At 37.4% G+C, this 12,391-nt stretch overlaps 1 protein-coding gene across 5 annotated transcripts in view; it reads left to right on the top strand.

The window, feature by feature from the left end:
* The window catches only part of nsd3 (nuclear receptor binding SET domain protein 3), a 98,748-nt gene that overhangs the window by 38,871 nt on the left and 47,486 nt on the right, over nucleotides 1-12,391 (top strand). For 4 of the 5 annotated variants that reach the window (XM_063056893.1, XM_063056897.1, XM_063056892.1 and 1 more), the window contains exons 4-7: nucleotides 2,436-2,590; nucleotides 4,827-5,279; nucleotides 8,194-8,335; nucleotides 11,075-11,166. In XM_063056893.1, the coding sequence (XP_062912963.1) occupies nucleotides 2,436-2,590; nucleotides 4,827-5,279; nucleotides 8,194-8,335; nucleotides 11,075-11,166 (842 nt within the window). The remainder of the gene's footprint in view (nucleotides 1-2,435; nucleotides 2,591-4,826; nucleotides 5,280-8,193; nucleotides 8,336-11,074; nucleotides 11,167-12,391) is intronic. The other variant, XM_063056895.1, reaches the window with a different exon arrangement.

The raw sequence follows: 12,391 nt of genomic DNA, 5'->3' as shown, positions 1-12,391 counted from the left end.
AATATACTTTGAACTTCAAAACTCCCAAATATCAGGTAAGTTTGTTATAGTCCCTAATTCTAAATTGTATGTTATTGGAAATGCTGCGAAGTACAGTATAGCTTTTATATCAACATACATACAGTATATGATTTGATTAGCTCTGTGTCATTTTGATGATGGGACTTATTCAACCCCATATGACTCAAACAAGTGAAAATTTATAAAAACGAAAAGGCAAATTGTGGTCCCAGATTACATGAGAAATGGAGACAAAATCAGCAGCATCTTTGAAAAGGGAACTGCACTTATCCTTGAATGGGAAATTTACAGGAAGACTGGAAAAGAACAGGACACTAGACAACATTCCGTGTAATTTTTTTTATAGCTGCACGAATCAACCATTGCTCTGAGCAGGAAGTTTTTACGTGGCTTGAAAACTGTGCAGCACTTTATAATAACATTATATAAAAGAAAGTACCAGCTGCGTGGTAACAAAGGCCATGTGCATGGGAGCATTTCAGTTACTGCGCGACCATTCCCCTGTGCATCTTAGGGGGAGCAGTGACACCAGGGCTAATAGGAAAGGTCTATCAACAGGTTGGTAAAGATAGTGCGATAGATCGTCATAACCTATGATACAAGATTAGATGTTGTGCCCTTGCCCCAATCAACACTAATATTCTTCTATCCACAAGTTTGTTTTTTTCCCTGAGCATTTGCAAACTATTCCCATGGGTGATCGTTCTGTTTCAAGTAACTTTACATTTGCAACTTGACACTTGTGTTTTTAAAACATACCTTTTATAGTGGTTAAACTGTTCCCTGTGGGATTTATAATTAGATCATTTATTTAAGAAAATTCAGAACATAATTTGGATCATGTATTCAATTGAGATTTAGTGGTTTCAATTTACTTGAGCATGAAGTATATTTTATGTTAATAATTCATTCATCTGCCTTTGCTAAAGTTGGTATATTTCCCTGGGAGTGTGACCAGGAAGTGAATAATAATTCAACCTATCCTGTTTTCCTATGTGAAAACAGCAAAAAATCTGCACAAATGGAATTAGATTTTGCATGATGTTACCGATTTTTTCCTTGTTATTGTTTTAGCAGTTTATTCACTCTTGATTGCAACAGGTTAACTCACTTTTCCTGAAAACCTGATGACTGAAGGATTGTGCACATGAAAGTGCAAGGTTATTGGAGTTAGAGTTATCAAACTGGAGTATGGCTCTGTGGTTCAAACTGTATCCACTGACTTCCTTATTAGGATTTCTCACCGCAAAGCCATTCCCTCTGGAGACAGGGAAAATCGATTTAGCTCGGCACAAGCCAGTCTTTTTAACTAACACACATAAAAGTTGCTGGTGAACGCAGCAGGCCAGGCAGCATCTCTAGGAAGAGATGCAGTCGACGTTTCAGGCTGAGACCCTTCGTCAGGACTGTCCTGACGAAGGGTCTCGGCCTGAAACGTTGACTGCACCTCTTCCTAGAGATGCTGCCTGGCCTGCTGCGTTCACCAGCAACTTTTATGTGTGTTGCTTGAATTTCCAGCATCTGCAGAATTCCTGTTGTTTGCAGTCTTTTTAACTATTGGCTTGTTTGTTCGTAGTATTTTCAATGGCCTGACAAAGCTTATCTGACAAGTCACAGTCATGTGGAGAAATGTTGAAGATAGTGATAGAGCACAAGAGCAGAGAAACAGGCCTTATGCTCATCTATTCAATGCGGAACTATTATCCTGTCTAGTCCCATTGACCAATACCTGGAGCATAGCCTTCCATACCCCTCTCATCTATGTACTTATCCAGATTTATCTTAAATGCTGAAAAAAAAGGGAAAAAAACAAAGCTGATCACAATACAATAGAGTCCTGAATTACTCCTTTTCAGTGTTGTACTGCCAGCCATGTGTAATTAATGGCAATAACTGGTCCACTTTCAGTTAAGGACTTCATTAGTTCAACAGAACTGTAAGGACAAAGCAATGGAGCAACCAGTGTTAACATTGCACAGATATGGTGCCCTGGATACCTTTCTATTTTCTATTCTATTCTATAGATTTGCTGTGTATTCCCACAAGAAAATGAATCTCAGAGTTGTATATGGAGACATATATGTACTTTGATAATAACATTTACTTTGAACTTTGAATTTGTGGTTCACATTTTGTGCTAAATACTGTGGTTCACATTTTCATAATTGTAAAGCAATAGCATTTTTTTAATTGGGGAAATTTGCTTCCCTGGAAGTAGCATATTGTTTTAATATGTAGACATTTAGTATGAAAGTCACATCTGCACACAAGTCTTGAAACATTCTTTTAGTACAGGAATTTATTTATTTTCTGTTTACAGCTTGCATACCTACTTTAAAGTTTCTTGATGTTCAGAGTCTGGTTTTCTTTCAGGTCTCTCATTATAAATTGTAATCTTTGGTCTTTTGATTCAGGTGCTCGTGAATACCACGTGCAATTTTTTGGGACCGTGCCGGAAAGAGCTTGGATCCATGAGAAGAGGGTAGCTTCCTACCAGGGACGCTCACAATATGAGGCACTTGTAGCTGATACTGCCAGGCAAGCCAGCAGTGCTGCAGAGAAGCAAAAGGTATCCATTATGATAAACTAACTATATTGATGGGCATAGTCAGAACTGAGCTGAGTATAAAGTGTGGGAATCTCAGTTGAATCACTGGAAAATTCTGACTGAAGTTATTTAGTTGAAAATTTGTGTCCAATCCATGAACTCAGTTTTTGCTTTTGACATGGCCACCTTGTTGCTTGGGTGCCATCTGATACCCTTCAAGGAAGATGTATGTCATCCTTTCCTGGTTTGGCTGTTATGTGGTCTGGATGCACCACTGTGATTGACTCTGAATTTCTTGTATAGCTCAGAGCCTATTAGGAATGGACAAGAGATGGAATCCATGAACCATGAAACAGCAAAGAAAATAAACAGTTTCCCTGGCCCTCAACTCCTTTAGGAAACTTGTAAAGCTCTTGCTTTGAAAAGAATTATATTATTGCATTAGTATCTAATGGAAGATGTAGTGCAAGGTTGTGGAGATATTTTAAGAACATATGGAATCATAAGCTAGGAGTAGGCCACTCGGCTCCTGGCCCTCATGCCAGTTTCACCACTCAGTATGGTAATGGATAAACTGCCTCATCTTGGCTTTTGTGCCAGTTCCCCATAGACCTTAATTCCTTGGTTTCTTTTGAAAATTTGTCTACCATCTCTTTTAATTATCTCCATTAATGCCGATTCCACAAACCCTGCAGGGTAAAGGATAAAGAATTTCAGCAATTCGCTATCCATTGCAATGTTTCTTCATACTTTGGTTTTAATGCATACCCCCTAATCTTCTTTGTCTGCTTGTTCAAGGCTCTCCCATGAGCAGAAACGGGCTACTTTGAAGAACATGACCATTATTGCTTGAAAACACACTTTGTGAATGTCAGCTCCAGTTTTTTTTAATAATTAAGAGCTTGCATGCATATCTTTAACTGTTAGTTCTATTTTTTTGCTTTCTTAAGAGATGTTTTTGTTCACTTATGAGATACAAGGATTAGTGACTTTCTGTTCATCTGACCTGCTGAGGCATTTTAGAGGACAATTAAAGGATCTTCTTCCAGCCCCATATATCCATGAGGTAAAAATAGGAGAAATATTCCTTTATGGAATATTTGTTAACAGGATGAGTTTTGCTTGCACTGTATCTCTGAAATACAAATAAAATAAAACTTTTTCTCTCAGCAAAAGTCTTTGGAGTTCTTTTTCTTCAAGGGTATTGGAAGCAAAATCTTTAATTTTTTTTAAGGCAGAGGTAGATAGATATTTGATAAGCAAGGAGTCAAAGGTTACCATGAGTAGATGGGAATATGGAGTTTAGTCACAATCAATCATATCTTATAAAATGAAGTAGGCTTGAAAGGCTGGGTGGCCTACTCCTGCTCCTAAACTATATGTATGTTTGTCTGCCAGTTCACTGAATTTAAATTCCTCCAGTTTAAATCAGCTTAAAAACAAACAACAATAAAAATATGTGGGTTTTGCAAGAAGTTGTGGAGGGAATGGCAGGCGGAGCTAGAAGATGTGCACAGATTCAGAAGGGGAAGGGGTGCAGATTCTCAGTTACTTCCAGAAACTCCCATGTGTATAGTGGCACAAATGAAGGATCTGATTGCATTCAGAACCAACAAGTAGGCAGCCACAGGTAATAGTCCAAGAAATTTAAAACAGCATTTGGTCCAATACTTTATAATATATCTGTAAAATTTTGAGGATTACTTTTATCCGTGCATCAAGATTAGGTGGCTGGCTGTCTTACTATGAGAAACTTTCTTTTCCATTATAGTGTCAGTATTAACAAGAAATGCCCCCTGGTTGATTGCAACCTTTTTTTTCAAACCCAAAATTCTGTTAGGAGTGTATTTGATGGAAGCAAGTGCGGTGAAGCTCTTGCATATTATGTTACAGGTATAGATCTGTGTTCTAGCATTTTAAAATGCAAGATTTTGGCCAGTTTTCATGCTCTGATCTAAAGCTGTTGATTTATTTTGGAATAGCATGAGAAATTGGCTGTAGCTTGTTAAAAAAAATTGGTTATTGGAACCAGTTTAAAAACTGCTTTACCTTAGTTAGCCCAACAATATTTCACAATTGGACCAGAAATATGATTAGATTATGATTGAGATACAATTCAGAAACTAACATTTGAATTAAATCACACTAGTTTTCTTAGAAAAGCAGAATTCTGAGACTTCCAATGAGTGTGTTTTTCTTAAATTAAGAGTTGGAAGATGAGGATTATAATGTAATGTATTTTCATTTTCCCCTGTAGATCCTGAAGCCCATAGCACAAAGGATCCGCCCTCAGTGGGAAGTTGGCATATCTCAAGTCGAGGATGCATTGAGATTAACTCGGGAGGACAGGATAGAACAGTACACCTTTATTTATGTGGATCAAAAACCTGACACATCAGCAGATACAACAAAATCATTAAATCTTGAAGCGAAGAAAAATAAACAACATGAAAATTTATCCAGTCCTCCACGAGATCGGACAGCAGTGCAGAAATCAGTTATTGCAGCTCCTGCTACTAATGATGCAGTTCCGCATATAGATGAGAGGCAAGCAGATATCAAAGAGCCTGCCCCCAAAATGACTTGGAGAACAGCAGCAGCTAGAAAATCTCTGCCGCCTTCTCTTTCAAACCTCAAGGGGAACCAGACTGAGAAAAGAAATAGTGGCAGCCCTGACTGTGAGGTGTTGCCAGTAAGAAAAAGTGATCAGGTATTTGAAATACAGGAGTGAAACACCAGCGGGAAATTGTCTTTTTAATTTTATTACTGATTTAAGTATGTAATTGTGCCTATTTTTTTTGCATAATTGTTTTAAAAGGATCAGGAAGATGTCATTTGATTGTTTTTCCCCTTGTCCTTTATATACTGGCAATCTTGATGATTGATGAATCGTTATTTTTGCATGTCGGGCATTTAAACTGTCCAATAGCAATTCATTTTCATCAAATTTTTAATTGGGTAAAATAATTAGATTTGTTTGACTTTCAATTATCTTCCGGTTACTTGTTCCACTTTTGAAGCAATATGGCATCCCAAACTATATACAATGGATTCTGGTTAATTGGTCAATCAGGGCAGCCTCTTATTTGGGACAACACTTAAAGAACAAACACAAATCAAGAAAATAGCCAGGATTCTACGTTGATTTGGGACACTATGCTGCTTAATTGGGACAGGAGACTGTTGCTGAGCAGTTTCGAACTAATGTCAGTCACATGCATATTTTGTGGTCGCTAGACACTACACTGTGCTTATAATTAACAGTTTTTAAATAGCGTCACTTGTGTGTGCTTGTATTCAAAAGCAATGATTTTTTTTGTCATTGATAGCGAGTAGTAAGCAGTAAGACAATTCGGAACTGTTTTGCTCACTGTGGCTTCAAACATTTAGGCTTAGAAATGCTAGAAATGGCTGAGAGTGAAAATGAAACTGTTTCAAGTTAGAAATTGCAAAGAATTCGAAGGTACCGACAATCATCTTGATTGTTACAATGAAAATGAAGATTTGGAGGATGCAATTGTCAAAAGTATTGTTTGAAGGCAATCCATTATCAGCAGGAGGTGTCTGCAGTCTTTCATTTACAGTTAAAAGAACGTGATGCAGATGAATTCCTCTGTCGATAAGTATTAGGAACTAATACAGTTTTATAGTACTGTGATAGTATTTGTAGTGTTCTAATTTGTTCTGTATTTCATTTAAAGCCATAATTTGTTACTTAATTAAACAGTTTGTCTTTTTATACCTTTTTAATTTTTCTATGGAACTTCTAATTGGGGCAGCTACTTAATTAGGCTAAAATGTACTGGTCCCGATGTGTCCCAATTAACTGGAATCCACCATATTCCTGTCATTTAATGTCTGCTCACCTGAACTGTATATTTCATTTCCATGGATTTGATGCCAATAGCAGAAATGGGGGAAGAAAAATTAAAGAAAGCCAGGCATGCCTCTTCTGAATACTTGTGTGCGCACTATTCTGTTCCTCCTGAGAAAGAATATTGTGTGTTTGTTGGAGGACAGAAATTGACTCACCTCTGAAGCTCTTTCTGAGTCAAATACCCTGTTTGTCCTGTCTGGGTATGTATTTGAGTGATTGGCCAAGTAATCAAGTACCATGTTGAACCATGCTCTGCGTGTGTCAGCACATGCAGGGTATCTGGAATCTGGGATCAAACAGACAAGACGGGACCATATGTTACAAAGGCTCCATGTTGAATATTTTTGTATGTTTGCTGCAAGCAACCAATATTGAAAGCATTATTGTGAGTTAATTCTTGCAAGAGATGAAGATTTCTTCATTGATGCTTGTCTCAAATTGTAATCTGAGCTTGGCTATGCTGGTGGCAGAATGTTAAATGTTGATGGTATGTGTAGGCACGTTATTCTACTGTGTACCGACCATGTCCTGGAGTGCTGATCATGTATCTGTTACTGCATCTTTGTGTATTGTGTATACATTATAATAGTATAGGGTGATGTGATGTGTGCACAATTTTGGTTTGTTTTCCATGTAAGTTTAGAAAAAAGGAAACCATCTCATTTGTGCTTGATTTTCCCATTTCTCCAGTTTAAAAACTGCAGTGATCATTTGAGATATTTCATTTGGCATTTTCTTTCCACAAAGGTCTTGTAATTTCTCTGGAATGCATATAACATGGGTATTTCTTCCAAAAGGCAAATGTTGTCTCTTGGCATACTTTCAGTGATGATTATGCCATGTTGAGTAAGGACAACTGTCTATTTGGCTGATTACAGCGGATGAGTTTAAAATAATGGGCAAATCCATCCTATTCCTAGAAGACCAAAATCAGTAGGTGACATGGAAGGGCTACAGGAAAACACTTGGCAGTTATGGAATGAGGTCATTTGAATGTTTGAGAAAGCTGAAGCACATAAAATCAAAATTTCAAAGATGGTAAAAAAAATGTCAGAGTTTTGAATTTGTTGAGTAAGTTTTACAGCATTTGGTGTCAGTGCCATTCCTAATACAATTTGGCCAAAACCATGCCCCTGTAATGGTTGTGCTATGCTGAGTTTCATATATTTTACTTACAAGATGCAGAAGAGTTATAAATATATTTTTGGTTATAGAGTTTTATTTACTTTACTAATAAAGTATCTTACAAAAATTGCTGGAGGAACTCAGCAGGTAAGGCAGCAAATACAAAAAGAACTAGTTGATGTTTTGGCCCAAGACACTTCATCACGATAATCCTGATGAAGGATCCTGGTTTGAAACTTTGATTATTCATTTCCCTCCATCGATGCTGCTTAACCAGATGAGTTTCTCCAGCATTTTTGGTGTGTTGCTCCAAATTTCCAGCATTTGCAGTGTTTCTTATGTCTATCAATAAAATAAATTATTTTTCTTTATTTGATCTTATTTTTAAAATAAATTAATGTTGTGAAGCTTGTGGATCTGAGTGATTAAAGGAATGATGTATATTCCCAGTCTGAACATGCAAGTTAAAAATCTGCATTTTCATCACAATCTTGATATTAAAGAAAAATTGTTTCTTTATTTCTCAGTCTGATATTTTGATTTCCATGGGTTGCCTTGTGGAAGGAAGACTTCTCGTTGAGGGTCTTGATGTATGTAGGTAATGAAATCATTTTATTTCCAGAAGGGAGCGAGTATTAAGAGAGAGCTGTCACCAAAAGAAGTGGATGAAGTTCTGATTACACCATTAAGCCTTCGGAGTGAGAAACGGGAAGTGGAGTCTCTGCACTCGTGTACACGTGGCGAGGCACACCCTGCTTCATCAGGTAGAAGTTCATTGTTGTTCCCTCTCCTAAATCTTGCACCATTTCTGCTTAGTATTCCTGCAGTGCACAGGAAGTAGTTGGGAGGTATAGTACTGTAATAATTACATCATTGACTTGTTTCCTGAGGCCTACAGTAACTATTCATATGTATAACTCATATACTAACAAGCTGGGGAGGAATTTAAATTGAATATATCTAAAAGTTAATAAATCTGGAATTTAAAAAAAGTGAGCTTTGACAATGGGAATTACAGGGTAGAAACCATTTGGTTCACTATAGTCTCTCTGTTTTCATATTTTATAATCTGGCATATACAATATATTGATTCCTGACGTTTGTGTTCTAATGAAAGGTCACTGACTTGAGACAATTATCTCTACTTGGCTCTCTTTATTAGATGCTGCTTGACCAGCTGAGTATTTGCTTTTATTCCTACTAGGGAGAGTTGATATTTAGCTACTATAAAATCATAACCATAAATACAGAACCAACCAATAAATGATACTCTTATAAAATGTAGTTGCTGCATCTGGCCACAGCTTTGCCTTTGCATGCAGGGTTTGTATGTTTGCGTTGAGGAGGAAGCGTGGAGTCACTCCAGCAAGTCTCCATGACACTGCTGGTTTAATTAGCTTGTACTTTGAGTTATTTGTATGAACCAATAATAGAGCATGACATATTGTATATCGTCACATTACTGATCTCCAGTTTTAACCAGGCAATTTGAAGATTATGAAATGAAGCCAAGATGATAATCCAAGCCAGAACTTGGCGTAACTGTTTGGAACTGAGCCAAGCCAATCCCATTCCTGCTTTTTTATGAGCAGTGAGTGAGAGGTGGAAAAAAGCTTTGTTCTCTGCTGAATGTCGTGATCATTTAGTTTACTTGTTGGACATGAGTTGTAATCATTCACAGGAAATGGGTGTTTTTTTCTCTAGGAATAGGATTGTTTGCCCATCCCTAATCACCTGTAGCACGAGGTGTGTGGTGAATTTTCTTCTGCAACTGTGTTAGGGAGACATTTCCATCGTTTTAACCTACCCATGATCAAGGAACGGTGGAACGTTTTGAAGTTGGGATTGTGTCCAAAGGGAAATTACAGGAAGTGTCATTGCTGTGTGCCTGCTTCCTTTGTCCTTTTATGTGGTAGTGCTCATGGCTTTGAAAGTTATTGCTGAAGAATCCTGCAAATATCACTGCAGCTGCAACGCAACAATGATGCTTGACCATGTTGTTTTCCATTCAAGTGAGCTAGTTTATATTGGATGCTGTTAAGATCCTTGATAGATTTTGGAGCTGGACAGATTCACTTGACAATATTGCAATACATTTGTGACTTAATCTTTTAGATGGTGAAAGGCGAGGAGGTGAGTTACTTGCTGCAGAAAGCATGGTCTCTAACCTACTTTTGTAGTATCTTTCCAACTTTATCCAATAAATGTATGTAGTACATTTATTGCAATGAAAAGATCTTCAAATAGTATTAGACTTTTAGCCATGTAATGAAATTATAGGGCAGACTTGGTCAAATAGGTGGATTTGAAGGAGCATATTGAAGAAATAGAAAGAATAAAGAGATTTAGGGAACAAATTCTGGACTTTAGGGTCTTTGTAACTGAAGCCATGGCTACTGTAAGTAGTGATTTTAAAACTGGGAATGCTTAAGTCAGAATAGAAGAATGGTAATATGAAAGTTAGACTGCTAGAGGAAGTTGTATTAAAAAAAAATTGGGGAGAGCTATGTCAAACTATGGTAGGAGTGAAAATGAGAGTAAGAATTTCAAAATTGTAAATTGTGGAACAGTGTAGGCCAGCAAGCATGGGTGATTATGAATTAAAGTCATGATTGTGCCAAGCTCTTATACACTTCCAGCTGAATTGGGCCAGTTCTTGGCTTTATGTCAGTAGCAGAGTGAGCATATGTTGATTGTGACAAAGCAGGCCTGCAATTGATGACGACTCTCTGCCTCAGGGGTGCTCAGCTTTAAGTTGTCAGATCTGTTCTGAAGTTGCCCCATATTTAGTACAGTGATGGTATTGTGCAGAATGATGGAGATTGTTGACATTATAAAGAAGCAAGTTATTTTCTATTGTGACCGTGTTGGAGATAATCCTAGATGTGTCATGGACAAATGAATCTATGACAAACTGTTTAAGTGTTGTTTAACCCTAATATCCAATGCATGGACCCAAGGTTCTCATACCATCCCGCTTTTGTAATGGTTTTAATGTAAGTGATGGCATTTAAAAATGTCAGTGGGTTAGAAGATACAGTAAGGAGGGTAGAATTTCTTTTCTGCAGGACCTTAGTATAATCCCTCAGTTTACTACAGGAAGTTGTTTTATGGTCGCTTTAACCGATGGTAGCTTTTAATTTTGACTTGACTTTTTTTAATACTCAATATAAATTAAGTTTCCTAACTCTTATGGTGATCATCTGGGTTGTGGTTTTGCATTGCTAGTGTAGTAACATAACATTATGTTCCCAAGCTCCTTAGTTTGTTGTGTGCATGGGGGAGTGTGCAATTAGTTAACTGCGGCAAAAAATCAGGAGAACTGTTCCAATTTAAGGAGTGTAGCTTAACTTTTATGTTGACAGTTAAGTATCTCAAATTCAGCTGATTTTTATCAATTCATTCAAGGCTTTTAATTTTTTATACTTGTTTATTTTCAACTTTTAGTAATGATGTCCACATTTCTTTTGCCTTCATTTAAAATTCTCCTTGATGTCTTTCAGAAAGGAAACCACAAAGAAGGTCAGTTAGAAGCCGCTCTGAATCTGAGAAATCGGTTGAGGCTATACCAAAAAAGAAAATGCGAAAAGAGCAGGTATGTGATAGTGCTGGTTATTTAAGTGGAGATACATTTGCATCAGTGAGAAGCTGAACATTCATTTAGCCCCACAAGCTTTTTCCAACATTCAGTTAGATCATGGCTAATTGTTTCTGTCTTCATTTAAAGTCCTCAATACCTGTAATAAGCAAAAAGCTTATCGGTAACAAAAACAGCATGTAAACATACTCGGGTTGTCAGGCAGATGTGTGGAAAAGGAAATGGTTGATATTTCAGGTTGAAGTTTTCTCTTCAGGGTCTATTGGTTACCATCTTGATCAGATTCGACCGTGTCATTGATTGGAGAATTCCAGGTCTCCACAATGACCAAAGTGCTACCTGAACAGCCCAACTCATCATTTTGACCCTGTAATCTCAGTTCTCCAATTAAATTTTTTTTTTCATGAGCTATTTTGAATTTCATTCTTATGTAAACAAATTTGTTAAATAATCTTCAAAGTTGCTGGTGAACGCAGCAGGCCAAGCAGCATCTATAGGAAGAGGTGTAGTCGACGTTTCAGGCCGAGACCCTTCGAAGGGTCTCGGCCTGAAACATCGACTGCACCTCTTCCTATAGATGCTGCTTGGCCTGCTGCGTTCACCAGCAACTTTGATGTATGTTGCTTGAATTTCCAGCATCTGCAGGATTCCTGTTGTTTTTGTTAAATAATCTGTCAGCTTGCTGAACCGGAAGGAAAAACTTGGCTGTGTTTTCCCCTTTAAATCTGTGTTCTCTGGCTTAGATTCTCATGGATCCTCCAATCCCTTCCAAATATTTTGGAGTCAGTTATCCAGCACAGAAACAGGCGCTTTAGCCCAACTCATTTGTGCTGATCAATTTGTCTAGCCGAGCCAGTCCCATTTGCCTGTTTTGCTCTATCCTGCTAAAATTTTGTTATGTCACAAAATAACAAACTTCTTGACAATAAACCTGATTGGTTCTGTTTCTGGAACTTTTCCTACCCTTGTGTTTGTCTAAGTGCTGTAATTGCACCCACCTCTCTCACTTCCTCTGGCAACTTGTTCCATATACCCACTATCCCATGTGCTCAAAATCAGATCAGTTTTATTATCACTGACAAGAGTAGTGAATTTTGTTGTTTTGTAGCAGCAGTACAGTACAAGTCATAGGAAATACTGTAAATTACAATTAAAAATTAAGTAGTGCAAAAGAGGAATAGTAAGGTAGTGTTTGTAGATTGTTCAGAAATTTGATGACAGA

The sequence above is a fragment of the Mobula hypostoma genome, chromosome 8 (assembly GCF_963921235.1).
Source record: "Mobula hypostoma chromosome 8, sMobHyp1.1, whole genome shotgun sequence".
In the NCBI taxonomy this organism is placed as follows: domain Eukaryota; kingdom Metazoa; phylum Chordata; class Chondrichthyes; order Myliobatiformes; family Myliobatidae; genus Mobula; species Mobula hypostoma.
Note: the sequence above shows the minus strand (reverse complement) of the source record. Positions and strands in the feature narration are given on the sequence as shown.